Here is a 27,637-nt window from a genome sequence, read left to right as displayed (position 1 = left end):
CTCCATTATCCTTGTGGATCCCTTCCAACTCAGTTTATTCTGTGATTCTCTTTTTTCTGATTCTTTATGAGAAGACTTTCTTGCGTTGGTAGCCTGGTCCTGCTGAGAAATTTGTGATGATTCATTTTATTCTTGCTAATAAACTAACAGAGGTTGTTTAATGAAGAAAATGTGAAAATATGTGTTTATTTCATAGAATCACTAAGGTTGGAAAAGAACTGTAAGACAGAGACTGACTGTTTCCTTACACCCCTGCTCAGCACACCAAAAGAAACCACTGCACAAGCAGGTTCTGTTTGAAGGGGATTTTTCTTTATCTTCAAATATCCCTTTCAAGTATTGCAGAAAAATATCAATGCTAGAAATATGCTCTTTTAGTATAAATGAATAATTTACAACTATATTAAGGAGTTAAATGGGGATATTATGAAACTCTTTATACCTATAAAGCAGCAATATTTTCCAAAAATCAGAGAAGTCCACAGAGAAGAACCTAATTGAGAAGAGTCGTAGATCAAGGAATTTTTGTAATGAAATTGGAAAAATCATTAGTAGGTGTTGAAAAGCTGGGGGCTCTCCAGGCAGAGGAGTTGGAAGCTGGGCAGAATCATGGCTGGCTGTGTTTGAATTCTGTTTGCTTTTTCGTTGTTCCTTATTCTGGAGATTCTAAATAGTAATTTCAGGCTTCAGTTTAGTATTAAATCACTGCCAGTTGTCAGCATACAGATTTCTGTTTCAGGATGCCTGAGAAAGCTAAACTTCTTCCTGCACACCTTGTTTCCTTCTGGTTCTGTGTCTTGTACAGAAATTGTGGTTTATGCAGGTTATGTGATCAGCCGTACCCATGCTGCTTTAGCTTCTGCTTGTGTCCTTCATTTTTGTAAGGAACAGCCAGGGCACTTTAAACCTTTGTTCCATTAGAGTCAGGCCACAGAGACAGTCTTTGTTTCTATCTCAGCTGAGTATTTACAAAATATTACTGGAATTAACACAGCTGCTTCCATGTTGTGTATCTTTTCACTCCTTCTGCTGTTTGCATGACAGAAACAAGTCTGGACACAATACAGCTTTGCTCTTACTGGTTTTTTATTTATATTTTGTTTTCCTATCTCATCATGGCAGCTACAGCATATTTTGTATTTACATGGAATTGCTTATTCTGGAGATTGAATCAACTGATGTAAATTGAGAAAGTAAAAAAAAAAAAAAAAGAAAAATTCACTGGGTTTATTTATAATTTTCTTCCATTAGTTTCTTCCTTCCTTCCTGAAACATTTGCATAATGCCTTAATATGCCAACTTTGTTTTTTCTTGTCTGCATCTTCTACCACGTCATTTAATATAAGGAATTTTATTTGTATAAGCTTAAGAGTTCTCTGTTTTTTTATTGATGCTGCTAATTATTTATCTATAAAGACACAGGTTTGTGTTTTTTTTTTTTTTTGTTTGTTTGGTTTTTTACTTTTATTTTTATTTTTTAGAATTTCAGTAAAGGAATTCCTCATTTGCTTTAAAAAAGAAATCAGCTGATTACTGGCTATTCATTTTTATCTCAGAAGAGTATTTTGTATACAACTGTTGTGAGACTTTCTAGTTAACAGGTTGAAAACTTCTCCTATTTAAGAGGTTGAAGACATTCTGAACAGTGACAGGGAATGATTTGGATGTGCAGGCCTTCAAAATGAGGAGTTGCATGTTGGGAGTGAGGTTGAACTAAAGAACTATTTTGAACCCTAATTATACTTGAATCAACACTAAAAAGAAAATTATGTTTCTGGCTGTTGATTTACAATAACTGGAGCAGAAGAAGGTCTAATCCAAAGAGATGGTCAAAAGACTTGCCCTTAAATAAGATGGATAATGAAGCCACTATTAGAAAAAATAATCCTAAGATTGTCAGAACAGTTGAATATTGAAAAGAGAAAAATTAATTGTTCATTAATTGCAAAATCATAAGACCTTCAACGAAATTTGTATCATTTTCACAGAAATCCACAATAACTTGAATGAATTTAGAGACACATGTTTCTGAGAGTTCATTTTTAAAATTTTGATTTTTTTTCTCTTTTATTTTCTTTGTTTGTATAAGTATCATACTAGTTTTATTAAATAGAGGGGGAAAAGGTTCCCCTTGAGGGATCATGTAGCACATCTTGTTTTGATAATGTCTTTCTTTCTACTGTAGCATAACTTTTCTCCCCATTTGTTCTTGCAGTGTTAGTAACTGTGTCACCTGCATTGCTTTTGTACATAGTTACCTTCTTTTTGATGTTTGCTCTTTAGGTAATGATTCTGACGTTGACCTTGACAGGAAGGAAGATGAGCGAGAAAAAACTCCCAAGAGGCCCAGAGTTCAGAAAACAGAGAAAACAGCATCAACTAAGGAGACTGAGCAGGTTTCAGGAGCTAAAAATCCTATTATAAGTGTGGTTTTGACAGCCCATGAAACTATTCCAGGTAATCAAACTCACCAATTATATAATAATACTTTTTTAAACTATGCTGACACTGTATAAAACATACATTGGTCTAAGACAAAATTGCTTGGAATATTTAATGTATGAAAAATATTTAGCATTATTTGATTATCTTAATAGAGTCTCCTCATCTGGCAGCTACGTAATTGTAGAACTTCAGTCACAATTTTGCATAGGTACCAGAAATGCTGGACCTGGCTGTAGTTAACCTCAGTTACTGCATTGACATCAGTTATGTTTAGTCTGTGAATAGTTTAAAAGAAGAAAATGCTAAAACACTGACCAGAGAACAGAAAAGTGCATATATATTTGAAAATCAAGTTCTACATAATGATTAGAGGATTCAAACAATTTAGTTAAACCTAGATTTGCATTTGACTGTTTATATAAACCAATAACTGGTTATAAATCATTAACCATTCTGACCGACTGTCAGAATCCCTATTTTATAGTTTTGTGCATTATTTTCAGCTTTGTAGTTTTGCTGTTCTCCTTTTCATTATTGATAAAATTTCAGAGTATTTGTTTTGCTTATAACTATCAGAACAACTTCAAGGTCTTCATTTTGTTGGTGTGGGTTGGAAGCTAGCAGGATTCTCTGTGTTGTTAATATCTTTTGATATTGAGATCTGTGATATGCTGGTTCAGGGACTCATGGAGGTCTAGGTAAATTAACACCTTCAGGTGTTAATTTATGGATATAGACAAACCTGCCTACCTCAGGGCTTTTGGAAAGAGCCATAACTGGAGATTCCCCTCTCCTAGTTCTAAATTTTATGTACTTTGTAAGAGTTTTTATCTTAGACCTTTACATTTCTGGCAAGAACTAGAAGAATTTCCAAGAGGGGGAGGAAAGACATGATGGATAATGCAATCAAAGATCCAACTGGCCTAAAAAGGCAAATGAAATAATAATAAAGATAGATAATGAAGCAAATGTAGGAAGCATGTGATGCAGGAGAGGAATATAAATCTAGTGGATGCCTTAATTACTACGTAGTAAAATTTTTCTTTGGAAAATCAAAATTTTTTGCTTTCTTGCACATATGCTTTTTGAGGTACTCAAAATAGTAAAAAAACTTTGGAGGTACTTGGGCACAGTACATCAAACATTCAGAAGACTTTAATGAACCAAAAGGATTTATGGTCAAGTATGAAACTGCAGCAGTTTTTGAAGGTCCTCTCATCTATTTGACTGACAGTTAATAATCTTACTTCATTCAAGTTCCCAGCTAAATTATGTGTAATAAAAAAGTCAGTACTCTTCAAAAAGTTACGATTGTCATCCAACTTTTCAGAATTTGGAAATTCTAGAAGACATGATATAAGTTATTAAAGATTCAAAAGAAAAAACATTTCATTTAATGCAATTATGATATAATTGATTTTCCTTCTATTTTCTTTTCATTAATTTCCACAATCTAACTATGTCTTAATGGCACTAGCATTTCTTAGACAGTTCCCCTTGCTCAGTAATACTTAAATATCTGGAGTTTTTAATAAAGATTTTTCACAGACTTTTTCATAGTAATTTTTCTGGAGATTTGTGCAGAAGAGATGAGTTACTGCTGTAGACTGCTGTTGAAGAATATTAATAGATAAAATAGTTCTCCCTTCTCTTCTGCTTTCTTTGTACTAGACCATCTGTAATGTTAAGTTGAAAATAAAGTTTAAAGTTCCTTAAGCACTATCGAAACTCAGTCCTTTCTCTGCAGGCATTAACAATCTGTACCCACCTGGTACCTGGTTTTGAGGGTGCGTGGAAATATCCCTTTTTGTGTCCATTACAGTAAAATTCTGTTGGAAGATTTCAGATGACAATTAGAAAAATAGAGAAGGCCTTAAGAATTAGCTGTATTTTATTCCGAGTATCATGGAACTACTTAAACTGTGTTTTCCCCCTCTTAAATAAAAGATTCTTGTAGAAGTATTACATTAACACTTTGCTGTAACTTTGCTAAACACTAACAAGGTCTGGGACAATGCTTTGTATCATTTAGATTATGACTAAATGGATGTTTTCAAAATCCCTTTGAGCAAACAGGATCAGTCAGTTTTTAGCTTCCCAGAAAGAACATTTGGGCAGCTTTGATTTTCCCCAGTGTTCTTCTTCTGTAATGTTTTCCTGGGAGGCATATGAAAGGTAATAGATTTACAGCTATAGAAATCTGAAAGGTGGCATTAACCAGAGTAAATACAGTTTGAATAAAAGTTGTAGATTTTTTTTTTTTTTTTAGTGCAAGCCTTGAAGTTCCTTGATAGGCTTGAGAGATCAGCCTGGGCAAAGCTCCTGCAGGGCAAAGCCAAGCACAGAGTTCTGCACCTGGACATGGAGTGATAGGATAAGGGAAAATAGCTTCAAACTGAAAAAGGGTAGTTTTAGATTAGGTTGTAGGAAGAATTTCTTCACTGTGAGGATGGTGAGGCATGGAAAAGTTTGCTCAGAGAATTTGTGGATGCCCCATCCCTGGAAGTGTTCAAGGCCAGGATGGATGGGGCTTTGAGCAGTCTGGTCTAGTGGAAGACAGGCTGGAATCAGGTGACCTTTAAGGTCCCTTCCTACCCAAACTACTCTGTGGTTTTATAACTGGAGGGATGTAGAGACCTTTAAGAGAAGGAGTGCTGAGTTCCTGAGCACAGCAAGGCATCAGATCAAACACAGGACAGTTTTTCTTAAGCATCACAATTAGGAGAGGGAATAACTACAATTATATGCACTTCTGATAATTGTTTTGAATGGCAGACACTTATTTTGCATAGTCTGTTTTTAAGAACAAGTGAGTAAATTTGTCCAAATATTCCATCTTCTGGGTTTTTAATGTATTTTGTTTCCCATGTTTAAATTCTGTAAATTATCAAGGTGTCAAAAACCAATTTGTTATTCATGCTCAGTTAGTTTGATTCAGGAGAGATGTGAACATCTAAATTATTGTTTTATGTAAATTCTGTAATATTTTAAAGTCTCAGCTTGTTAATAAAAGATTCATTTTAAGTTCCTGTGAAGATGGTCAGTGGTAGATAATTTTTTTGTTTGTTTGTTTTCAATAAATACAAAAATAGCATGAAGTATTCAGTTTCTTGAAAATAATTCATTTTTGTTTTCTAAAGGAGTTGGATTTTTTTCAGCTACAAAGTCTTAATACAACACTGTGAAGGCTTTTCTCTCCCTGATTTCCATTGTCCATAAAAGTCCACCTGAGTTCTTGTGCTACTGTGTGAGAGGAGTCTATCTGTAATCTATCAACACTTACTTCCATCTTCCATTGAAATTTTTAGGCAGTGGGGAAGAAGTAGAAGAATGTTATTTTGCTTACGATTTTGGGACTGACTTAGTTTAACTGGTAGCAGTCTTTTTAACTGATATGAATCTTTTTTGTTTAAGATAATTTCTGTTCTGTAGCTCATGGAATAATGGTTGTGGGTTTATGACACATCTGAAAAGATGTAATATCAGACAAAATGAGCCTCCTGGGGAAAGGAGGAGGACTGGGACTACCCCTTTTCAAAGTATCTTGGTCAGTAAGTACAGACTGCTGTCAAAAGCAACTGCTGTTCTCCAGCCCCAGCTTTCTGTCCTTCAGATCATTGTGCCTGTTGATGCACTTCTGTAGTAAAACACAGTAGAAAATTAATAATATGTTTGCAGAAGGAGAGATATGGTATAGATTTTAGGTGGATCCCCTCTCTAACCCTATTCTCCTTTGCTGGTACTTTTCAGGCATCACCAACATATAGTTGAATGGAGGGGCAGAGAAAAGATTCTATCTTTATGCTGACTTAAAGCAAATGTTGAATCAGACAAGATTAGGAAAATGAAACCTCTCCCCTCTGAATGTGAGCCAGCGTTCATGTTGTTGTGGGTTTACAGATTGATTTAGTTCAGCCAATCTAATGTCCAGTTCTGGTGAAATGGGGAGTCTTCATCCTCCCATACAGGGGTCTGTGTTTCTATTTTTGTCTAAATTAAAATGTGTTCAATCTCAGGGTGACCTAACCTACATAAATGTTAAATGGTCCTTTTGCTTTTTTTAGCTTTATTTTGAGGATTAGAGATAGCTTTGTATGGAGAGCTTTGGGATTATGGGTAGGGTTTTGATGATTTGACTTTCAGAACTGTCTTACTGTGGATAACACACATTTGGAGCACATTTCACAGGATATTGTGGAAGCTGGAAAAACTCATTCTTTCAAAAAGAGATTGTAAGAAACAAATATTCACTTCGTATCCATAGCTCATTATTTTAACTGTACAGACCAGAGTTACGGTCTGTACAGTTAAAATCTGTTATGTATACCTATATTATGAAGTTCTTTTTTATACTTCAGCTAAAGTCCTTTTTTAAAACAAAAGAGTTGGTCTAAAGGCAGCATGCAGCATCTCTATAGGAAAGAAAAATGACACTTATTGTGTAAAGTCTCATGGATTCTCACAGTTGTTGAGCCGGTGTTTGCATTAGATTATCATATTTAATATGTATCAATTAATTTGTCTAAATCCCATTTTGAATGCATTTATATTTTCAGTCTCTGTGACATTATGCAGTAATTGTTCCATAACTGAATTACATGTGGGGTGAAAGTGCATATTCCTTTATTTAAGTCTGCATAGAATGTTTTTTTTGGGGTTGTGAGATAATGATTATTCACACTTTTTTTTCACAGTATTGCTAATTATAGAATTTTTTCTGATATTTCACTTTCAGTTACCTCTTTTCTAAGCTGAAGGTCTCCAAATTCTGTATCCCTTTCCCAAACAAAATACTTCTGATTTTGTCTTTGTTACTGTTTTCTGGTTCTTCTTTATCCTTGATAAGATATCCATACTTGAAGCTTTAGGACATTTGCAGAATTTAGTTGAATTAATAAGAATGAGGTTGATGTTTCTTTCCTGGTTTAGTTCTGATCCATTCCTAATAATTCCATTACCTTTTAGACTGTTGAGAAGTATAGGAGAACTCTGTAGTGAAGGACAAGCTGTTTTTCTAAGGGACAGACTGTAAGACACTGGAGGCCATCTCTAAGTTTGAGCCAGAGATGAGGCTCACTGGGTAATGCTTATCTGTAGAAGCTGCTGTCAGAATGCCATGAAGATCTCAAATCTTATTCTTCTGAAGGCAGATTTACTTAGATGATATTGACTGAAAAGAGGAAAGCAAAAGGCATAAATAAAGTGTAGTAAACTAAAGTCGATTCTGCCTTTAAAATAGAGATATGATAGTGCTGGAGGAAGGATTTTTCTGAAAGAAATTATCAGTACAGTAAACTTTTTTTTTTTACCCTGATATTTATATGCTTTGACTTCTTGAAATGGTTGCCTAGAGAAGCAGAAAAACCTTTATCTTCCTTATTGGCATTTGATGTTTTTAATGAAAAATAAGACCTTTTATGTGTTTGCTTTGTTCTTAGGCATTTCCCTAACCTGAATACTGAGGGCATTCTTTTGGGATTTGGGACATGTGGGGACTAGGCTGGGTAGAGCCTAGAAACCAATTTTCTCACTTCCTGGGCATATGCTGTAGTCATTAGTCTGTGTTCTAGTGGTGATTGCTGTGGCTGCTGGTCTGTTGGCACCCTCAGGCAACATCCCAAGTGCATGGAGACATCTAATGTTTCTTAATGCTTCCCTGTCTTCTAAGGGTGGGAAGTAGCAACCTCCCACTAGGGGACATGATTGCCTTTTGTGAGCAGGTGCTTCATCAGCATGACTGAAAATCTCCCTCTGAATCTCTGAATCTCCCTCTTCAAGTTTTTAAAGACATTTGTCTCTTTGTGAAATGCATAGGTAATTTAGAGGCAGCAACATGAGGATAACCTTGGAGCATTCTGTCCACTCACAGTATGTAAAATACTGGTGAGTTAGTATTTATCTAGTGAGTATATATTCAGTTCACCCAACTTAGATGATTAAATTTTTATAGTGGTAGTATGAAAGTCTGTTAAACAGTTTGGCAGTCCTTTTAGGAAATGCTCAAACATCCTGAAACACAGAAGGGCACAGAGGAGAGTTAGTGTGGAGCATTTAATGAGAATCTTTTTCTCACAGTCAAGAAATGGGAGGCCTAGAAGAGGCAATCATGCATATAAAGCAGTTTAAGACCTATTTTCTTTTAACTGAGTCACTCTAAATATAGAATTTGCTTCTATTTTAAGTATTGAAGTTTCAGAACACTTTTCTGGTGTCTGATGTCTATTCTATTACCTTTGTACTGAACCCACAGACTGAGCCATGCTCCTGTGCTGTAATGACAAGGTCCCATCTCACTGGGACAGTGCAAGTTGGGAGATGCAATCCTGTGGACAACCTGACATTTTTGGGAAAGGGAGGAATAGAAAGAATAGAAGTTGTAATGTTCTAGTAACGTTTAGGGTAAAAACTTGGAAGATCAGTTCTGTTGAACCTGCAGAATCTTTAGTACAGAACTGAAAGTATTATTAAAAAAACAGTACTCCAAAAAAGCTGTTTTTAGATGCAAACAGTTTAGTGTGCAATAGAGCTATTACAGTTTAGTTATTCTGTTTAGTTACAAAGTTGCCTAATGTCCAGTCTGATAGGAAAAGCTTCAATAGCTTTAGATACTCCCATATGGCCTCTTCTCAAAATGTCTCAATTTCCCGCTTAAAATCACTCTGAAGGACCCACAGAATCTCTGTTTTTCTCCTTGTTGTCTACAGCACTTTCCTCCATGTCCTCCTAGACTCCTCACTAAGTCTTTCACACCTGTTGTTGGGTAACGCTCACTGTGATTTCAGAGTTTTTATGTTAGTGCTGCCTACATTTTATAAATAATATCTTCAGGAATCTGGGCTAAATGCATTCAGTAGAGCCTCTTCTGCTCCCAGCAGAGATTGAGAAGTGCACATGGAACATAATCAGAATATCCTGAGTTGGAAACGCTCCACAAAGACTGAGTCCATCTCCTGGCCCAGCAGGACAGGACAGCCCCAAGAATCATACCATGTGCCTGAGAGCATTCTCCAAACACTTTTTGGGCTCTGTCAGGCTTGGAGCTGTGACCACTGCCCTGGGAAGCCTGTTCCATACATATTTGCATTCTGAGGGATGGCAAACTCCTAAAATATAAGGAGTTTAAGGAAAAGATGTACATAGTTTTAAATATAGACTAAATTGTCTTTTAGACTAAACTTTTCCCCAGCCTTATTTGTGGAACCAATTAAACAGCTTGGCATAATTTTTCAAAGCATGTGGTATGTAGCAGAAACAGAATAATTCAAATTTTATTTAGAAGATTTACAGTCTTTTAAACGTGGAAATATTTGCATGTTGGATCTCCTTGTAGCAGGCATCAAGCACCATGAATAACACTCTGAGCTCTCAGTCCTGGCAAGTTATTTAAGTAGAACTGTGGTGTAAGTACTGATGGCTTCTGGAAGTGTATCCATCATTAACAACAGAAACAAAACCATTCAAACGAACCAGTCAGAGTTTATTGTTTAATTTAAGCTTTTATATTAAAGACAATGCATGTTTCTAGTGTGAGATCTTTAATGAGCATTCTTTCCATTCTTCCTTTAGGAGCCAGAAAAATTGTTCCTCTTGAGGCTTCTCCTCATGAAAGTGAGCCCAAAACTCCAGACACAACAGTCCAAGACCCATCACAACGAAAAGGATATCAAGAATATGCCATTCAGCAAACCCCATATGAACAGGCAATGAAAACAAGCAGGTAGTTTTAAAGTACTTATATTTGTGTTCATGCAGAATATGAATGAAGTGCTTCCCCATCCATTTTCATGAGACTGGGGTATTTTTCTGAGACCTTTAAATAAAGGAACAGCTGAAAGTTAACTATGAATAAGCTGTATAATTTAAAATGTTTTTGGAGAATACATTTTTTAAAAAACTAAGCATTTCTGTCCATTATGAATGTCTAGGGAAATTTCAACACATTATTTTACCAGGGTTCACTACTGTAAATATAACTGCTTGTTTGGTATTTTTTAGGTTGGGTCCAACTCAACTGAAAATTTTTACATGTGAATACTGTAACAAGGTGTTCAAATTTAAACACTCCCTCCAAGCACATCTGAGGATTCATACAAATGAGAAACCTTACAAGTGTTCTTACTGCAGTTATGCCAGTGCCATCAAAGCCAACCTGAACGTTCACCTGCGGAAGCACACCGGGGAGAAGTTCAGCTGTGATTATTGTACCTTCACTTGCCTCAGCAAAGGCCATCTCAAAGTCCATATCGAAAGGGTTCATAAGAAGATTAAGCAGCACTGTCGTTTCTGCAAAAAGAAATACTCAGATGTTAAAAATTTGATCAAGCATATGAAGGAAACTCATGACCTTCAAGACAAAAAGGTGAAAGATGTTTTTGATGAGCTTCGCTTGATGACACGAGAGGGCAAAAGACAGCTTCTCTATGACTGCCATATTTGTGAGCGCAAATTCAAAAATGAGCTGGACCGTGACCGTCACATGCTCGTTCATGGTGACGAAAGACCCTTTGCTTGTGAGCTCTGTGGGCATGGAGCCACTAAATATCAAGCCCTTGAGCTTCATGTTCGAAAGCACCCTTTTGTATACGTGTGTTCTGTGTGCCTGAAGAAGTTTGTCAGTTCTGTGAGGCTCCGTGCTCACATCAAAGATGTGCACGCAGATCTGCAGGAGGATTTTGTTTTTAATAGTTCTATCAACCAGAGCTTCTGCCTGCTTGAGCCAGGAGGTGACATCCAGCCAGAAGCCCTTGGTGAACAGCAGACACAAACTGCAGGTGAATCGACTGTCACGAGTACTGATGCTGTTAACACCCCACAGCCATCTGCTTCTAAAGGTGAATCAGCAGCTGCGGATGTAAACCATGATGGTCAGCATAATGGTGATGTAAAAATTGATGCAGTGCTTTCCTTAGAATTAGAAAATCCTCTGGTGAAGAATGTAGCAGAGACACTGTGTCAGACAACAGACGTAGCAGTCCCAGACATTCAGCCCTGTGTAGCATCAGATTGCTTCCTGCTGAAAAATGGTACTGCTGGCCCTGAAGAGTTAAAAGGTTCTCCTCCAAATGAAGAGGAAGTTAATCAATGCAGTTCTGTAAACGAGCAGGGTGAAGAAATTAATCTTTTGCTATCTGAAGGCAAAAGTTTAAATGTGAGTCAGAACAACGCAATGGCTGAGAACCTTCCAGTTCTTGAAGAGCAAATCCAGTCTCTTCCTCCTGGTGAATCAGAAACAAGCAATCCACCCATTCAAAACTCAGCAGAGCCCACGGACCCTTTGGCAGCAGCAGAAGCTGGTGCAGCCACCAGCCCACAGGCAACCTCTTCCAATACAGCTACAGCCAGTGGGGGGAATGGATCCGTCGCCTTCATGCAGATCCTGGACAGCTTGCAGAAGAGGCAAATGAACACTGAGCTGCGGGAGAGGATAAGGAAGGTTTATGGAGACTTGGAATGTGAATACTGTGGTAAGGAGCAGTAGAATTATGTTTGGAGTTTTTTAAATCTTACACAGTGAGCTATCTTTTTCCTGCTCCTCCGGTTTACAGTGTTTGATATATTTATGTGTCTTTGCAGCAGCATTAATTTTGTAGTTCAGTATGGATTCTGGGGTCCAGTGGGATTTATTTTTTGCTGTACAGATAATGTGAAATGAGTCAAATCTCCTCAAACAAACCCACTAGTAGACTATAGCAAAGTGCCTTGCAAGGCTCAATTTTCTGTTGATGTGAAATTTGATACAAGTTAGATTATTTATGTCCACGTACCTCTCCCCAACTTTCACTGGGGCCAAGCACAGCAGATTTAGGCATGTGATCAGCATTAGTTCAGTCCATGCTTTAATGCTTGAGCTTCATTATCAGCTTAGTACAAAATCCAGTTTTTTTCATATAGTGTAGGAGGATGTATAGTAATATACTTTCTGTACAATAGAAGCATAGATACTGGAGTAATTTTGTGTCTTGTTTTGAACCATGTTCTTTGAGATGAAAATTTTAATTAGATGGTATCAGATCAAGACTATCCTGATTGTAATTGTTTGGGATTTTTCATTTATGGAAGTGGGAATAACACACCGTTCCCACTTATTCTAACTGAAAATATTTGTGTTTATGTAACTGGAAAGGAAGCAATTCGGGATGTATTTTGTAGTTTTCATTCTTGAAAAGGGAAAGGAAATCTGAAATCAGAAAAAACAAGTTTTTGAAACATCATAACATTGTACATTAGATGAATTGCTCTGAACTTTTTGGTGCCATTATGCCAAAAAGGCTTTTAAGAAGTAGTAGCATGAAAGTAACAAAAAATATTTTAACAGTCTCTTTTAGTATACAGTTGCATTCAGATTCGTTGCATAAAAGAACAGGTGTAAAGGACTTTTTCTTTAGGAAAAAGATTTTTGATATGTATTAAAGTTGCTCTTCTTAGGCTGTTTCAGGATGTGTAACATGATCTTTTTAGGCAAAGGTGGATTTGTAAATATGTTTTCAGTAGTGAAGGGTCTGTAGACGAGTTTTCATCAAAGACAAAAGGGACAGGATTCAAACAGTGTGTTTTGTCCTGAAAGAAAATCGATTATTTTTTTGAATTTTCACTAACAATTGTTTAGGAATTACTTTCTTCATGTCTAATTTAATTTTCAGGCAAGTTGTTTTGGTACCAGGTGCACTATGACATGCATGTCCGTACGCACACTCGAGAACATTTGTATTACTGCTCCCAGTGCAATTATTCTTCCATCACCAAGAACTGCCTTAAGCGTCATGTCATCCAGAAACACAGCAATATTTTGCTGAAATGTCCCACAGAACATTGTGACTACTCCACTCCAGATAAATACAAGCTCCAGGCACACCTTAAAGTTCACACAGATCTGGTAAGTAGTGAACCAAATGTGTGTTTGTCTGAATTCAGTGTCTTCTTCAGTGTTTGTAATTCTGTAGTAATACTTGAAGACATAGCTCAGGGTTCTAACCTGTATCTTCTCTGCACACTTCTGGGAATACCTGACTTGGAGTAACTGGATATTTGGACTTTCTCAGAGCTGTTTCCAGGGGAGTATGTCTGTATCCATTTTCTCTCTTTGGTTTTCCTAGTATTTCCTATCGAGTAGAATACAGTTGGTACTATTGTTACATTACTTCATTCTGTGAACCTGAATTCTCTTCCTTCATAAATTGATGACTTGTGTAAAATGAAAATATGTACTTCTTAATTACTACAGACAAAAGATATTTAAGGTGTTAAAAAGGATTTTTTCCCTAGTATCTCCACCTAGTTGCAGTTAAACATTTACCATTTTCTGTTGTGTTGACGGAGAGATCACATTTTAAAGGTTCCTGTCTTGTTCAGAAAACCCTCCAGCTCAGAGTGCCATGTGCTAAAACCAGGTCTTGGTAGACTATTGGTCAGTATTTCCAACAGCTGAAGTTACTTTAAAGATAGTTGGAACAGAACAACACTTCACCTCCTACTCTTAAGCAGTTACTTCTGAAGAACTTTAAAAGCAAACAGAAGAGATGACACAAAAAGGAAAAATTTTCCCCCTTGTGTCCTCCCCTTCTGTAAATAATTGAAATAGAGTCTGAATTTGTTGTGAAAGGTGCAGAAAATTCACATAATAGACTTTCTTTTTGGATGTTTTTGAATTCATGATGTTTACAATGCCCTTCTGATAGCAAAAATCTGTGTAATTGATGTCTAAGAACACTTAAGAAAAAAGAGTCTACAATTAGCTCTCCTGTATCCTTCCGTAAGTACCTGGTTTTCAAGAGTGATGAATGTCCAACAGCTCCCACCAGGAAGATAATTTTCATAATTCTAAATAGAACTGAGAAAATGGATTTCATAATTTTTTAAAACAATTGTGACAGCAAGATCTTTCTGAAATATGCTTACTGATGCTTACTGTCAAATATATTTATTTAAATGTATTGAAAAGTTAATGTATTAGATTTTGGCAATTCTCATATGGTCTTTGTGCCCACTGCTTGCTATATTTACTCCATGCATATCTCAGTGACAAGGACCACTTCTTCAAAAATATATCTGTGCACAGTTAAATGTGGAAATCTACTTTAATTTTAATTTGAAAAATCAATTTTTAATAAATATTAAAATTTAAATTCTCTGGAGATAGAAGATATTGAAATGTCAGTTCAGTTTCTTGTGTGGATGCTCATCCTGCATCACCTCCTTGCTGGCTGCATTTCAGCTGGATCGCTGCATTATTTGTAGAAGATAAATGATGGGTATTGAAAAGCAGCTTTCCTTCATCCTTGTATATATCACTCTATAGCCACCCACTTTAATCTCTATGTGGCACCCAAGTCTTGCACTGAATTTGGGATTGGGTATTCCCTGTCAGATGATGATGGGGAGTGTGAATGTGCTGCCTTTTGCTTTCTGTGTTTGCTGCACATTGTTGTTACAGGGAAGATTTTTACTTTTGAAGCCTGGGAATTGAGGTGGGGCTTGATTCAAAACCAAAACTTTGTGTATATTCTCTGATTTTCAGTACTCATGAAACTTTCCTCCTAGGGCTTTTATTGTAGATTTTTGATATTTATTGGCATTCACTGAGCTCTTCCAAAGTTCAAACTGGCATGACCAATCACTTCAGTGTCACGGGACCTAGGAAAGGGCTGGGCAGTTTCAAATTGCTTTAGTACAATTTATATTATGACTGAGCTCATGGTAACATTAAAGGGCAGGGTGTGGAATTGAACAATGCTGAAGTAGGTACCAGAGTTTGTTTACAAACCCAAGTGGCTTTTGCCATACTCACTGTGCTGAGCAGATAAGCATCACAGAGAGGTTTGTCTCTGAACATATTTTAGGTCTATGTATGTAATTGATACTGCAGTGTTAGCATCTCTATAAAACTGCAGTTCAGACCCAGAACCACCACCCGTTATTGGGTGCCTACATCTGCTTTCATTTACATTTTGGGATGTAAATTATTCTTGTCCTTGGAAGGATGCTTAGAAATTCCATTATGCTGTTGACCTTTCGTGTAATAGCGTAGCTGTTGGTAAGGATATGAGATGCTCAAGCTCTGATTGCTTATTTGCCCTTCCTGAGGAGAGTAAATTTTCACATGGACACTGCTCTGGCTGTGTTACCTCTGCCTCTGGAGCAGTGCTGCTGAGCAGTCAAGAATGCAAGGTACTGCAAAGGGAAGCAGTTAACAAAAACATCTCTGATCTAATGGTCGGGCACTCAGTTGGAAAGCAGCTTTTGCTCTTAGTCCTCACTTCCATAATGAATGTCAGCTTGGCATTTACTGATAGTTATTTCACAAAAAATGCTTAAGTGCTGTATGCAGGTCATTTTGTCATTTTGTGAGCTGAGTTCTGCTTCTTGCCAGACTTCAGACAAGTCTGTCTAAACATCTGCACATTTTTCTGTAGCCTCCTTCACATGTGTGCACAGCTGTCTCCTAGGTACATCACATCCTTTCAGCTGAGTTGCATTTTAATGGGACATCAGTTTAATGCAGGAATCTTTTGGGAAAATTTTTATTTGAACATCGTGACAACTGTGGTGAAGATTTCTGGAGGTCTTCACTCCTCAGAAGTGTAACTTGGGGGTCTTATTCTAATCCCATGGATGTTAGAAATAAAATTTTTGTTGATCTGAATAGATGTGGGAGCAGGCTTTGGCCCTTTATTCTTCTACAAATTTATGCAATCAAATATTGTCTTGAGTTGTGGGAACTTTTCCTGAAAATGTTCTGTGAGTGCCAATATTTAGTAGAGGGTTTTAATTTTTATTTTTGTGACTGTATACTTGTATATGTACCCCTTGAATTATCTTGAAACACATGCCTCAGAGGAATAAAATTCTCTTCAGAGCACTATAAATGGATAATGCAGTATAGCTGATGCTTTCTTAGCACAATCTCAATTCATTTATATAAAGAGAAATGCATTGTGATTATTACTTAAGTGGCCTTATTTAATAACAAAATAGTATAAACAAGAAATTTTTTGATAGTATTATACTGATATATTTTCACTAGGTTTAAGAATACTTAATTCTAATTAAAGTACCTAATTAAACTCCTGTTTTATGGAATGTAAACAACACTTTCAGTCAAAAACCTACCTTTACTTAGGAATTATTTTAAGTTTCTTATATTTTCTCAAATTGGCTAATAGGGGTGTTGAACAAATATTAGGCAGTGATAGCCTTTGACATTTAAACAGCCGATTGGACTTTGCAGCTGGTCTCTAACAAAAGTAGATGCAGTTCTCTCTATGCTTTGCTTCTGTTTCTGTCCTTCAAAAAAACCTTCAAAGGCATTTAAAAGGCAGGTATTCTAATAAGGCATAAGAAAAATAACTTTCATTCTTACCAGAGGAAAACTTGCATGCTGAAATGTGATTCAGGTATTACTGCAACCTCAGCCTTCAAAGGGTTCTGTCATCACCCACGGCCAGGGCACCTGAAGAGCTGGAGCTGTGGTGCAGGGGAGCTTCTCTGGGGCTTTGTGTTGTGGTCTGGGGGCTCTGAAACACTTCATTTGCAACAGGGGATTTTTAAAGGCTGTTTTGAGAGTGATGGAATTGCACTGAAGGACTCACACAAGCTCACAGGGCAGCAACAGAAGAACACTTAAGCATTCTAAGCTGACAGCATAATCTCCAGTACTCTGCACTGGCCTGGATACCCAGCAAGGAAAGGTTTGGCTTCAGCTGGGCACTCTCTGGGAGAAACTGGAGCTTGACAGACACACTCTGAAGGGACTCAGTGCCCCTAGGCACACTCTGTTACACTACAAAAGATAAGCCTTTTGAAGATCACTTCTGCAGAACTTGGTGTAGATAACTTTCTAACAGCTTGAAAAAAGCTGTTGGCATTACTTCATTATTGAAGAATTTTCTTACCATCGTCTTGTGGAAAGATGAGTTCTCAGCACCCATCTATTCATGTTGCTCTATAGCTCTTGATGCATTTACTGATTATTTTGGTTTTTCTTCTAAGTTACAGGTTTATAGCCTTGCTTTCCTCGAGAATATGAATAAAAACGTAAAGTTGTCACAGTTAACAGCACTTCAGCTGAAGTAGCATGTGTGTAATGGAATGTTGAATTTTTTTTTTCTTATTTAACATTTGTCTCAATGTTCTGGTCACACTGAGAAATACTTAATTCAGTGAGTATTAGAGACCAGCAACACACAACTGTTCATTAAAAATATACTTTTTTTCTCTTTATTTATTGTATATTTTGAAATCAGATATATAGCAAATTTGAGGAACAGACTGAGATCTGTCAACACATTTCAGCTCAAGAGCCCCTAAATCATTTTGTGCTGTTTTTCTTATATGTGCCAAATTATGAATGTGATCCTGCAACTACATCTTTGAGAAGGTGCAAACATTGCTATGTAGTTGTGTTATAATTAATCTACCAATCCTTATTGGAGTAATGTGCTCAGGTAGAAATCCAAAATCCCCAGTAGCAGATTTAGGTTATATCATTTGAGAGACCCTAATTCCACAAATTAACAGCTCTTGTTCAAGGTTTTGTCAGCTTTGTAAGCTCCTTGAATCTCTTCCAAAACTCAGCTAGTGTTCTCTGATGTTCCTTTTTTCCCCTTAAGATTCTTAGGACTTAAAATGATGACAGCCCAAACTCCATCACAGCAAGGTGCTGCCCTCAGGGTGGTAATCCTTGTGTAGCTGCCATCCCCTGTCCCTGGTGCAGGTTTTCTCACAGGAGCAAATGACTGTCAGCTCAGGCAGAATTCTCCTTGTGCCACTGCCACATTAATGGCACTGAGAGCTTCATGTCCTACAGTCGTGGGAGTGTTTATTGCTATTTCAGCCCAACTCTTCTAGGGCTGCTGCTGGTTTTAACTTGTAAGGTACTTCAACACAGGGATTTGTTTCTCAGAGGTACATGAGACTGCAAATGCTGCATCATATTCCAAAACCTGTCTGCCATGAAAACCCACCAGTTTTTGCTTTCCTTTCAAGAGAGGCATCCATTTACAGCTGTACAGTTGTACAGCAACATCTGGACAATAATGATGTCCTTGTACAGTCCTTCTTGACATTCAGAGATGCTCTTTGGTCAAAGGTCAGAAACTGGTAGAGTCCAGGACCCTTAGCGTCCTGTGATCTCCAGTTTTCTCCTTCATAACTCAGGGGTCTGTCTCATTTTGATTAATAATCTTCCTTCCACACTCTTCAGGAAGTTTTTCTGTCCTCCTGGAATAAGTAGTGAAGTGTCTGTTCTGAAGTGGCTTCAGCTCATCTTTTCAGAGATCTCTGGTAGGTGGGCAGCTGTACCTTTCCAACCAAGTAATGTGTTACCTGGGCACCAGCCCAGCTGTCAGGACTAACTAGACTCCCTTCATCTGTGGTTTTCATAATCCACTCATAAATGAATCTACTCAGTGCAGAGGTGACTATGGCCCACTCATTTGATTGAGCATCCAGTGCCAGCAGGTACTTCTGGAAAGATCAGTCTCTCCAATTTGTATTGTGACTGTCAAGGTTTAAATTAAAGTGTAATGGAGAAAATTCCTATATTTTTACAGGGAATTAGATGCATTTGTAAAAACATGAAAATTGCAATTAGACTAAAAGTGCATATAGGAAGAAAAGACATCAAAGCTCTCCCGTTGAACTTGATTGATAATGTTAAATCTGTTATAACGTCAGTGACACTGAGAAAATCCACAGTAGTCTTTAAATCAAAATAGCAGAATAAGACTATTGGTAATACATAAAATGCTGAATATTTATAAATAGTTAGAAATGTAGACACTGAATAAGTAATGGCATCTGTCATTGTTAACTGTGCTGCTCAATTTCAGGCCATTTTATAAATCCACATAGTGGTGGTTGTCTTTGGAAGGGCAAGATCTGATCCTTAGGTTTCATAATGGTGGACTTGTGGAAAAAAAAAAGAAGAAAAATCCCTAAATATTACTGCTTACATCAAATACATTTTCTTCTGTTATATGACTTGACCTTTCAACTGATTTTCTACAGAGTCAGTCAGAAGATAATGCTTACATTTACTGTGCATATTTTCATCTGCTGTAACTTGGAGCCCTGTATTCATGAGGATTAATGATGTACTTAGAGTCTTTTAATATTTCTCCTTCATTTATTTCATTATAAATACATTCATTTTTTCCTTAAAAACCGATCCTTGAATTATAACTTTGTTGAGAACCATGTATTACTGAATAATGACTATAGTGATTATACCAGTAGACTGAAAATGCAATCTTTCTTTCTCACTTAAGGATAAAAAGAGTTATTCCTGTCCTGTGTGTGAGAAGTCATTTTCTGAAGATCGACTTATAAAATCTCACATCAAGACAAATCACCCTGGTAAGAAAAAAATCAAGGAAGATTTATCAGTCTATTGCAATAAATGGATAAGAGTTTAGAATGAGCAGTGTAATGTAATCACATATTCCTAAGAAAGAGAAGAATTTATTTCTAATTCAACTGGTTTAGAGTGAGAATTGTGTTGGTTTTGCAGATGTTAGAATTTAGAGTGAAAAGTGTTACTGTTTGAGCATGGAATATGTCAGATAATTGTGCTAAGAAATCTCTCTTCATCTGGCAAAGGGTGAATTCAAATTAAGCACTGGAAGTTTGGGATCAGGCACATCTCCTGTAGCAGCCCAGGAGACGTAAAATTCCCACTGGACTTATATGAACTGATAGGAATGTGTTCAGGGCTCATGATTTGTCTGTAGGTGCCTGATGGGAATGCAGAGCTGGCCCTGTGCATGCCCAGGTCCTGTGGGCTGGGCTGGACCCCCAGGGCCAGCTGGAGTCTGCAGCAGGGCTCCTGCTAGAACCAGCTGGGATGTGATATGCCCAGTATTAATGGAGCTGGCAAGCCTGGCTGGGTCCAGCAAACTGCTCCAAATTTTGTTTACACCTTGCATTCTGGTGCCCTGGTTTATCAGTGCAAGTACAAAATAACATGAATGTGCTGTGCCTGAGTAAACAATCCTTTCTCAGATCTTGGGAACTCGATGCCAAAATGCTGGTGTGGGGACTGATTTAAACTCACTGATGTGAACTCAGCAGTCACACTGCTGTGTCCCTAATTTCCTGCTTCCCAGGCTCTGCATTATGTTGGATCGAAAGTCCTGCTGCTACTGCAGAGGAGGGAGAGGTGACACTTTCATTAATTCATCTACAGTGCTCCTTATCACCTGACATAATTGGATACAAAGAAGGAAAACACTGGTCATGCTCAGACTGAGTCTAAGGGAAAAAATCCAATTAAAATGATGTAACTTTCCTTGTCTTTCTTGTCAGATATAAAGCACAATAGGTAAAGCAGTAGTTTATCTTCCTACTGCCACTAGATAGTGCTAGACCCGTGTTTTAAACAATTTCCTTCACTTTAATTTCGTCCTTAACTCCCACTTCAGCTCTTTAGTTACTAAACCTCTTTATTTGCAGACCACTCCAGAGCAGTGTGGTTGGAGGGCTTGTCGTACGTCAGAGGACATGTCTGATGCAGGAAATTGAGATGAGAAAAGGCTTCTGAACTATACTGTAGTCAGGAGGTATAACACCAGTAAGCATAGAAATTGAATCTCAAGAACTGTGCCTTTAAAGCCTTCGTGCTGCCTCAGGCAGGGAGCATAGGAGACTTCCCTACATAATAGGACCTGAGAACTGGCAGGACAATGGTGTTCTGTGCCCTTACACGTTGTCATTAGCCTGTACTGGTCCACTGACTGCTGAATGATCAGTATGTGCTATGTCTGAAGTCCAGAAATACCAGTTAATTCTGGAGGCCTGAAGTACTAAACTCATGGATTTAAATACTCCTGAACAATTCATGTGTTATCTGAATCCCTCTAAAAAAAGTACAGTGTAAATTTTTTTTTATTCAAGTGGATCTTTTAAACTCTTACAATAGAAGTAAGGTTTAAAAAAGTAATGTTTTAAAATCTGCACTAGTATTTTGTGTTTTCATTTTTCATTCTTGTATCAGGGGTGAATAGATCTTAAAGGCGGAATAGCAGATTTATTAGATGTATCTCTGTGGCACTAAAGAAATACTGCATCTACGATATGCCTATGCAACAGTTATGCAACAACCCTGTTTTAACACATGGAGGAAAATTAATGCACAAATCTTTTTTATTTCTGTGAATTTTCTCCTTGTAATCAGGAAGAAATCCTTTATTTGTATACCATATCTAATATACCACATCTAAAGCCATATAAATGTGAGGGGTCTGATGGTATAAGCTATTAAATACTGTGGTGGCATGAGTGCAGTTTTTTTCAAAAATATAAATTAAAATTAATGAAGATGAAAGAAAAGATGGGTACTGTTTAACAGGAATTGAATTTTAAAACAACACATCAAAAATTAATTTAAACTGAAACACTTTTCATATTTATCATTAAAATGTCCTAGAACTCCCCCTCTCCTTCCTTTTTTAGTATCATTCAGCATGCCCTGCTCCCTTGTGTCTTCTGTTTCATCACGTAGAAAGTATGAAATCAAAAAGTCATCCTTCCTCTTCTATATTTGCAGAGGAGTTGAATTTTGGTCCCTTGAAGGCAATGAGACAAAAATCTCCATAGACTTTGGCAGAGCAGTATTTCAAACCAAAGAGATAAGAGAGCTTGGCTTTATTGCCCAATGATTTTTGTACTCAGCAGTGAAGGAGGAGTCTTGGGTTCTGGTCCCAGCTCTCAGAATTATCTACCTTTCATCCATTGTCTGATTTAATATATTTCTTAATAGTTCTGAGGCATGAGAGGTATCAGCTTCCATAGCTCCCCACTGAGCAGACATCCTAGCCTGCAGTCATGAATGAAGGATCTAAGCCATGAAAGGCAGAATAAGGGTTCAGACTTATGGCTGTATTTTTCATTTTTTGGTACCTTAGAACTTATCTCTGCTCAGTTCATGGGTTTTTATAGTTACCTTTTGAGGTTATTTTCCCTGTGCATATGAGTTCAGGCATGATTTTTGTGATTGCATTCTGGGACCGATCATCAGGAGACAAGGTGATTTTGGTAAAAATCGAAGTTTAGACAGGAACTTTCAAATTTGTAAGATTTGGGGCATAACATGTCACCAGCTTTCATGTCTTAAAGTTTAGATTGCATGAGTGTTGTACTTTCATTAAGTCAGGAGATAGCATTTCATTCATCTGACATGCATTGAGCAATTTGATTTATTTTTAAAAGCATCCGGCAGTGTTTTCATTATGCGTCTGGACCACTTTAATTTAAACTTCATTATTTTGAACTTTTTCCCTGTGACAATCAAAACATTATCTCATATGAAGGAAATACAGAGAATTGAGTATGTCTAGCTTGAATAAGAAAAGGCCAGGAGAGGAATCTTAATTGCTGTCTTCAGCAATCTAATGAAAAAAAGAAGACAGAGACAGATTTTTCTTGGAGCTGTACAGTGAAGGGATGTCAGTTGAAAGAAGAAGATTCTGACTAGAACTAGGAAAACAGTTTTGACTGTAAAGATGGTTAAACACTGCAATGGGCCAAGAGAGGCTGTAGAATCTGCATCCTTGGATATGTTCAGAACAGGACTGGATATGACCCCAAGCAACTTGATGTAACTTTGAAAATGGAACTGTAAAGTTGACTCTGCTTGAGTAGGTGACCTTTGAGGTCCCTTCCAGTCACATTTATTCCATAAGCCTGGTTTTCCCTTTAAAGTGCCTGATTATCAGAATTCTGACCATTGTAGCTGTGGCTGAAGTGAATTGTCTTCAGATCCTTGACATCTGGAAATCTGGGGTGAAATCTTGAATAAAGCTTTTGAAAATATTGAAGAAAAAATTGCTAATTTAGCTTATGGGGAAGGGTCACAGTAATAAAATATTCTTTTGTGCCAGTGGCCTAACCAAGTTTTTTTCTATTTAAAATATTATTTTTTTTTTAAACAGGCAGTGAGGACAGTGAGTTCACAGAGCAGGAGAGAAAAGACAGAGCATCCTAGAAGGCCTAAAGGAAAAAAAGGTCCTTCTACTCTTTGCTCAAGCCAGTTTTGAGTGGGAGTAGGGGAAATACAACTTTTTAAAAGTTGGGCTGAATCAGGATCTAGCTCTTCAATATTACTTAAAAAATAAATTCCCTCATGTCCTTCTGGTTCTTACTACCTTTTGCATTTTTCTCAGAGGTTTCAATGACTACTATTTCTGAGATTCTTGGCAGAAGAGTTCAGCTGAAAGGACTTATTGGAAAACGAGCTGTGAAATGTCCCCACTGTGATTTTTATTTTATGAAGAATGGATCAGACCTTCAACGTCATATTTGGGCTCATGAAGGTAAAACTCTGGTTTTAAGCTTTTAGGCATATAATGAGTCTCATATTCCCCTGAAGCTTTGCTGACATAAAAAAAAAAAACAGATTTCAGTTTATTTCTATACTTGAATGTAAAACTTTAAGCTACATTGGAGGTTAATTAGTTAGTTTAATGGATTCTGGATCACATATGGAACTTCACACTCAGAACATGAATAGACAGTTTAAATGTTTTATAAAAATTTTAAAAATTCTGAAGCAATTTTTTTCCAAAGCACGTTCATAAACATCAATAAAGTATTCTATGTGAGTAAGGAGGAGTAAATTAAATATATGCTCAGTATTTTGAAACAAGCAATTTTCTGTTTCTTCTTATGAGTCTCTGTTGCTCCTTTTACATTTGTCCAAAAATCCTTGGTCTGGAAATCTGTTAGTAAACCAATTGAAATCCAGTTCCTTTGATGTATGCATATAAATTCTGTGAGTATTTTAATTAAATTCTGCAGAGCATGGCAGCTAGCTGCCACAGACACAGACAGTAATCAAAATCCCCTAAGATAATGCTCATCATATTTATGACTTTTTTAGGGAGAAATTATTGTAATATGGCAACACATGGGTTAAAAATGCCTTGAATTTAAAATCTTTAGACAGTAAAATCTTGTGTCTACCCAGTCTGTGTATTTTTATAAAAGGTTGAAGACAGCTTACAGGCTCTTTAGTCACGTTAGTAATCTATGGAACAGATTGCCTGTGATTTTAGGTTCTTTAGCCATCCCTCTGCATAAAGGGGATAATGGGATTTGGTGCTCTCAAACTGGTGTCTTGTTCCCAAAGTGTTCCTGTATTGGTAGTTCAGCAGATTTGTTTGAATGCTCTAACTCTGAGCTTTCCTGCCTGTGTAGCAAAGCAGGGCTCCTCGCCAGTGGCCTTTCCTCCGTTAAGGAGTTTAGGTAAGGCAGAATGTAAGTTAGAGAAATTCCTTGTTTATTCTATAGACAAAGTACTTTTATTCTGACTGGAACTGAGAACCCATGTCATTCTAACTGTCAGGAGAAAGAGATGAATAGAAATTTCTTTCCAAATCAAAGTGTGCAATCAAGTCTGCTTAAAGCAGATTGTAATTCTTCATGCTTGGAAATCTAACTTTAAGGTTACCAGCATCAATCTAAAATGTGGAGACCCTCATGAAACTGTTGAACTACTCTGCCAGTTCAGATTTATTCAGCTTTTCTTTGAAGGATTTACTTTGTTCTCATAGACCTTCTGTTAGATGACCCACTCTATATGCTTTGGACATATCTCCCTATATGCTTTGGACAGTTTGAGGGAAGTGAAGTTTTAAGTGCTTTTATCTGCATGAACCATTAGCAAATCTGACACTAATTAACAATAAAACCCAGCTTGCACATTTAACTTCTGCTTTCATGTTAATTGCCTGATGAAGCAGTCCTCCTTACAACAGGTTTCCTCACTGTTGATTGTAGTAAACAGAGAATGGGAGTTACCTGAAGACTTCTAGAAGGAGACAGGTACACCAGCTCAGCATAAACACAGGCAGCCTGGATTTTACTTCTAAATGAAGGGTAGGCATAGCAAGGCCCAAATATCAGTGTTTTCCTGGCCAAACTCAGTACCTGGCTTCAGTAAGGCAATATTCAATTGTGAAACTGCTCTTTTTTCCTAGCAAATTAAGTGATGCTGTCATGAGCTCAGCATCATTTACACAGAAGCTGTAGATGAAATTTCTTATTTGTAGAGATCCAAATTTTGAAGTGTTTCTCTTTGTCCATGTTGCTCACATGATCTGAAATTTCTCTCAAGCAAATGTCCAGCCAAGAAAGGCACAGCCTGGTTGTTTCACGGTATATTTTTTCATTTTTAGGTGTGAAACCCTTCAAATGTTCCCTCTGTGAGTACGCCACTCGCAGCAAGAGCAACTTGAAAGCCCATATGAATCGTCACAGCACGGAGAAAACCCACCTTTGTGATATGTGTGGGAAAAAGTTCAAATCAAAAGGCACTTTGAAGAGCCATAAGCTCCTTCATACTGCTGATGGTAAGTGCATTAAATCTATTATCTATTTATTAAATCTATTTTAGGACAATAAATATTGGCTGTACCACAGGCCTTATTAACAAATGCTTTTCAGTTGAACACTTACATGTGATTTATAGACTTTGTTTATTCCCAGGAGACACCATTTGGGAAATAATTCAAAACTTTGCGAAATTAATTTCTATGAAAGACAGCTGTCTCTGAAATATTAGGTTTCTGTGAAATTTGTGTTGGCTTTGTATGCCTTCCTTGTTCTTACAGAGAATCGTTTATCTCAATAGAAATTTGAAATTGCCAATAGTTCTGTGTTTAAGTCTCTTACTGTTTTATTCTATGAGAATATTATTTAGATCCTGGTGTCTAATCACCCAGTGGCAAACCTGGGCACTTAGTCTCTACAGTCTCACACTCAGCACCTCATTTGCCCTGCAGTTTTATTATTTCTGTGATGATAACTGAAAAAAAGCAAGATGCGCATCCAGAAAAGTATCCCATTTTATATCAAAGCTTAAGCACAACAGGACTTTATTATTCTGTGATTATCATACTGAAGTAAATTATTTAGCAGAATAATTTGTACAGACCTTCATTATGACTTAGTAGTGTGATCTTTGTTACTCATGCAATTATCTGAAACCTCATTCCACTTTTTATTGACCATTTCATTTACATTCTTTTTTTTTCCAAATTACATCTTCAGAGAAAGCACACAATGCTCTGTTACATTTTTAGAATATATTTGAAGTTTCTGTGTCAGAGATGTTTTTTAATGCTTTTGTCTGTGTGTTCAAGTGGAAGAAACGATCCCTTTTACATCAATATGCTACAACTTACAGGGAGATTATAGTTACTGTTTTATTACCAAAGTTATTGCAGAAATTATATGTGTTGGTAAATCACTTGTTATTCAAAAAGTACTTTCTAATATTTTGGACTAACTTGATCAGTTACAAGTAGGTCTGGCACACACATCTAAGCTTCATTTGTGAAAATCAAGATTTTACTTAACAAATGGAAACCTCAGCTGATTCCTTGCTAGGAGAAGGAGGCAAGTTGTATTTGAATGAAAAGAAAATTTCAAGCATGATCAGTCTATAAAGAAAAAGATTTCTTTCTATGGCCCCATTAAAAAAAAATCACTTCATGGGGTTTCATTTCAAAAACTTTCTGGTTTGTTTTCACCATCTGACACGATCAAATGGTGAAATTCAGTAATGAAAGCTGAATTTGTTTTCACCTGCTGTGTGTTACTTAGATTTCTTAGAACATGTATATGTGTTTATAAGTCATTACTGCAATTCATCTGAGGCTGCTTTGAAATTTAGTGTTGTTAAGAATAGCACTATAGTTGAGCAGGATCTAGCCATGTCTGGATTGGGTTTAAAAGCATGAAGTTAGCTTTAAACATTTAAATCCATGTGAGGAACTGTGTTCTTTTATAAGTTACTGCTCGGTCAGGCTGGAATCTTGGCTCTAGAGGCATTGTTATTACCAGGAGCCTTTTTTAGCTGGCTTCAAACTCATCATCTTCTGGAATAACTCCAGTGACTTATAGGGGAAGGTATCCCAGCCCATCACCGGGGTGATGCGGGTTGGAACAAGATGACCATTGAGGTCCCTTCTAACCCAAACCGTTCCATGACTCTGTGTTCCTTTTTGGTAAACCTCCATTTTTGACTGGTACAAATAAATCCAAGACTTAGGCTCTTTTGCCTTGCTTTTCACACTTCCGAAACTATTCCAGGAAATTCCCACTGCCTTTGGAAGGTGAGTTTGACCATTGTCTCCAGTGGAAGCAGGATCTCACTGTCTGTGGAGTCTTAAGTAATTTTCCTGACTTAGTCCACCCC

At 37.1% G+C, this 27,637-nt stretch overlaps 1 protein-coding gene across 2 annotated transcripts in view; it reads left to right on the top strand.

Moving 5' to 3' along the window:
- ZFAT (zinc finger and AT-hook domain containing) overlaps positions 1-27,637 on the top strand; it is a 74,828-nt gene that overhangs the window by 20,954 nt on the left and 26,237 nt on the right. For both annotated transcript variants that reach the window (XM_053947406.1, XM_053947415.1), the window contains exons 4-10: positions 2,284-2,457; positions 10,012-10,162; positions 10,441-11,909; positions 13,086-13,318; positions 19,710-19,797; positions 23,601-23,750; positions 25,614-25,787. In XM_053947406.1, coding sequence (XP_053803381.1) covers positions 2,284-2,457; positions 10,012-10,162; positions 10,441-11,909; positions 13,086-13,318; positions 19,710-19,797; positions 23,601-23,750; positions 25,614-25,787 — 2,439 coding nt within the window. The remainder of the gene's footprint in view (positions 1-2,283; positions 2,458-10,011; positions 10,163-10,440; positions 11,910-13,085; positions 13,319-19,709; positions 19,798-23,600; positions 23,751-25,613; positions 25,788-27,637) is intronic.

The sequence above is a fragment of the Vidua chalybeata genome, chromosome 1, assembly GCF_026979565.1.
Source record: "Vidua chalybeata isolate OUT-0048 chromosome 1, bVidCha1 merged haplotype, whole genome shotgun sequence".
NCBI classification, from domain to species: Eukaryota; Metazoa; Chordata; class Aves; order Passeriformes; family Viduidae; genus Vidua; species Vidua chalybeata.
Note: the sequence above shows the minus strand (reverse complement) of the source record. Positions and strands in the feature narration are given on the sequence as shown.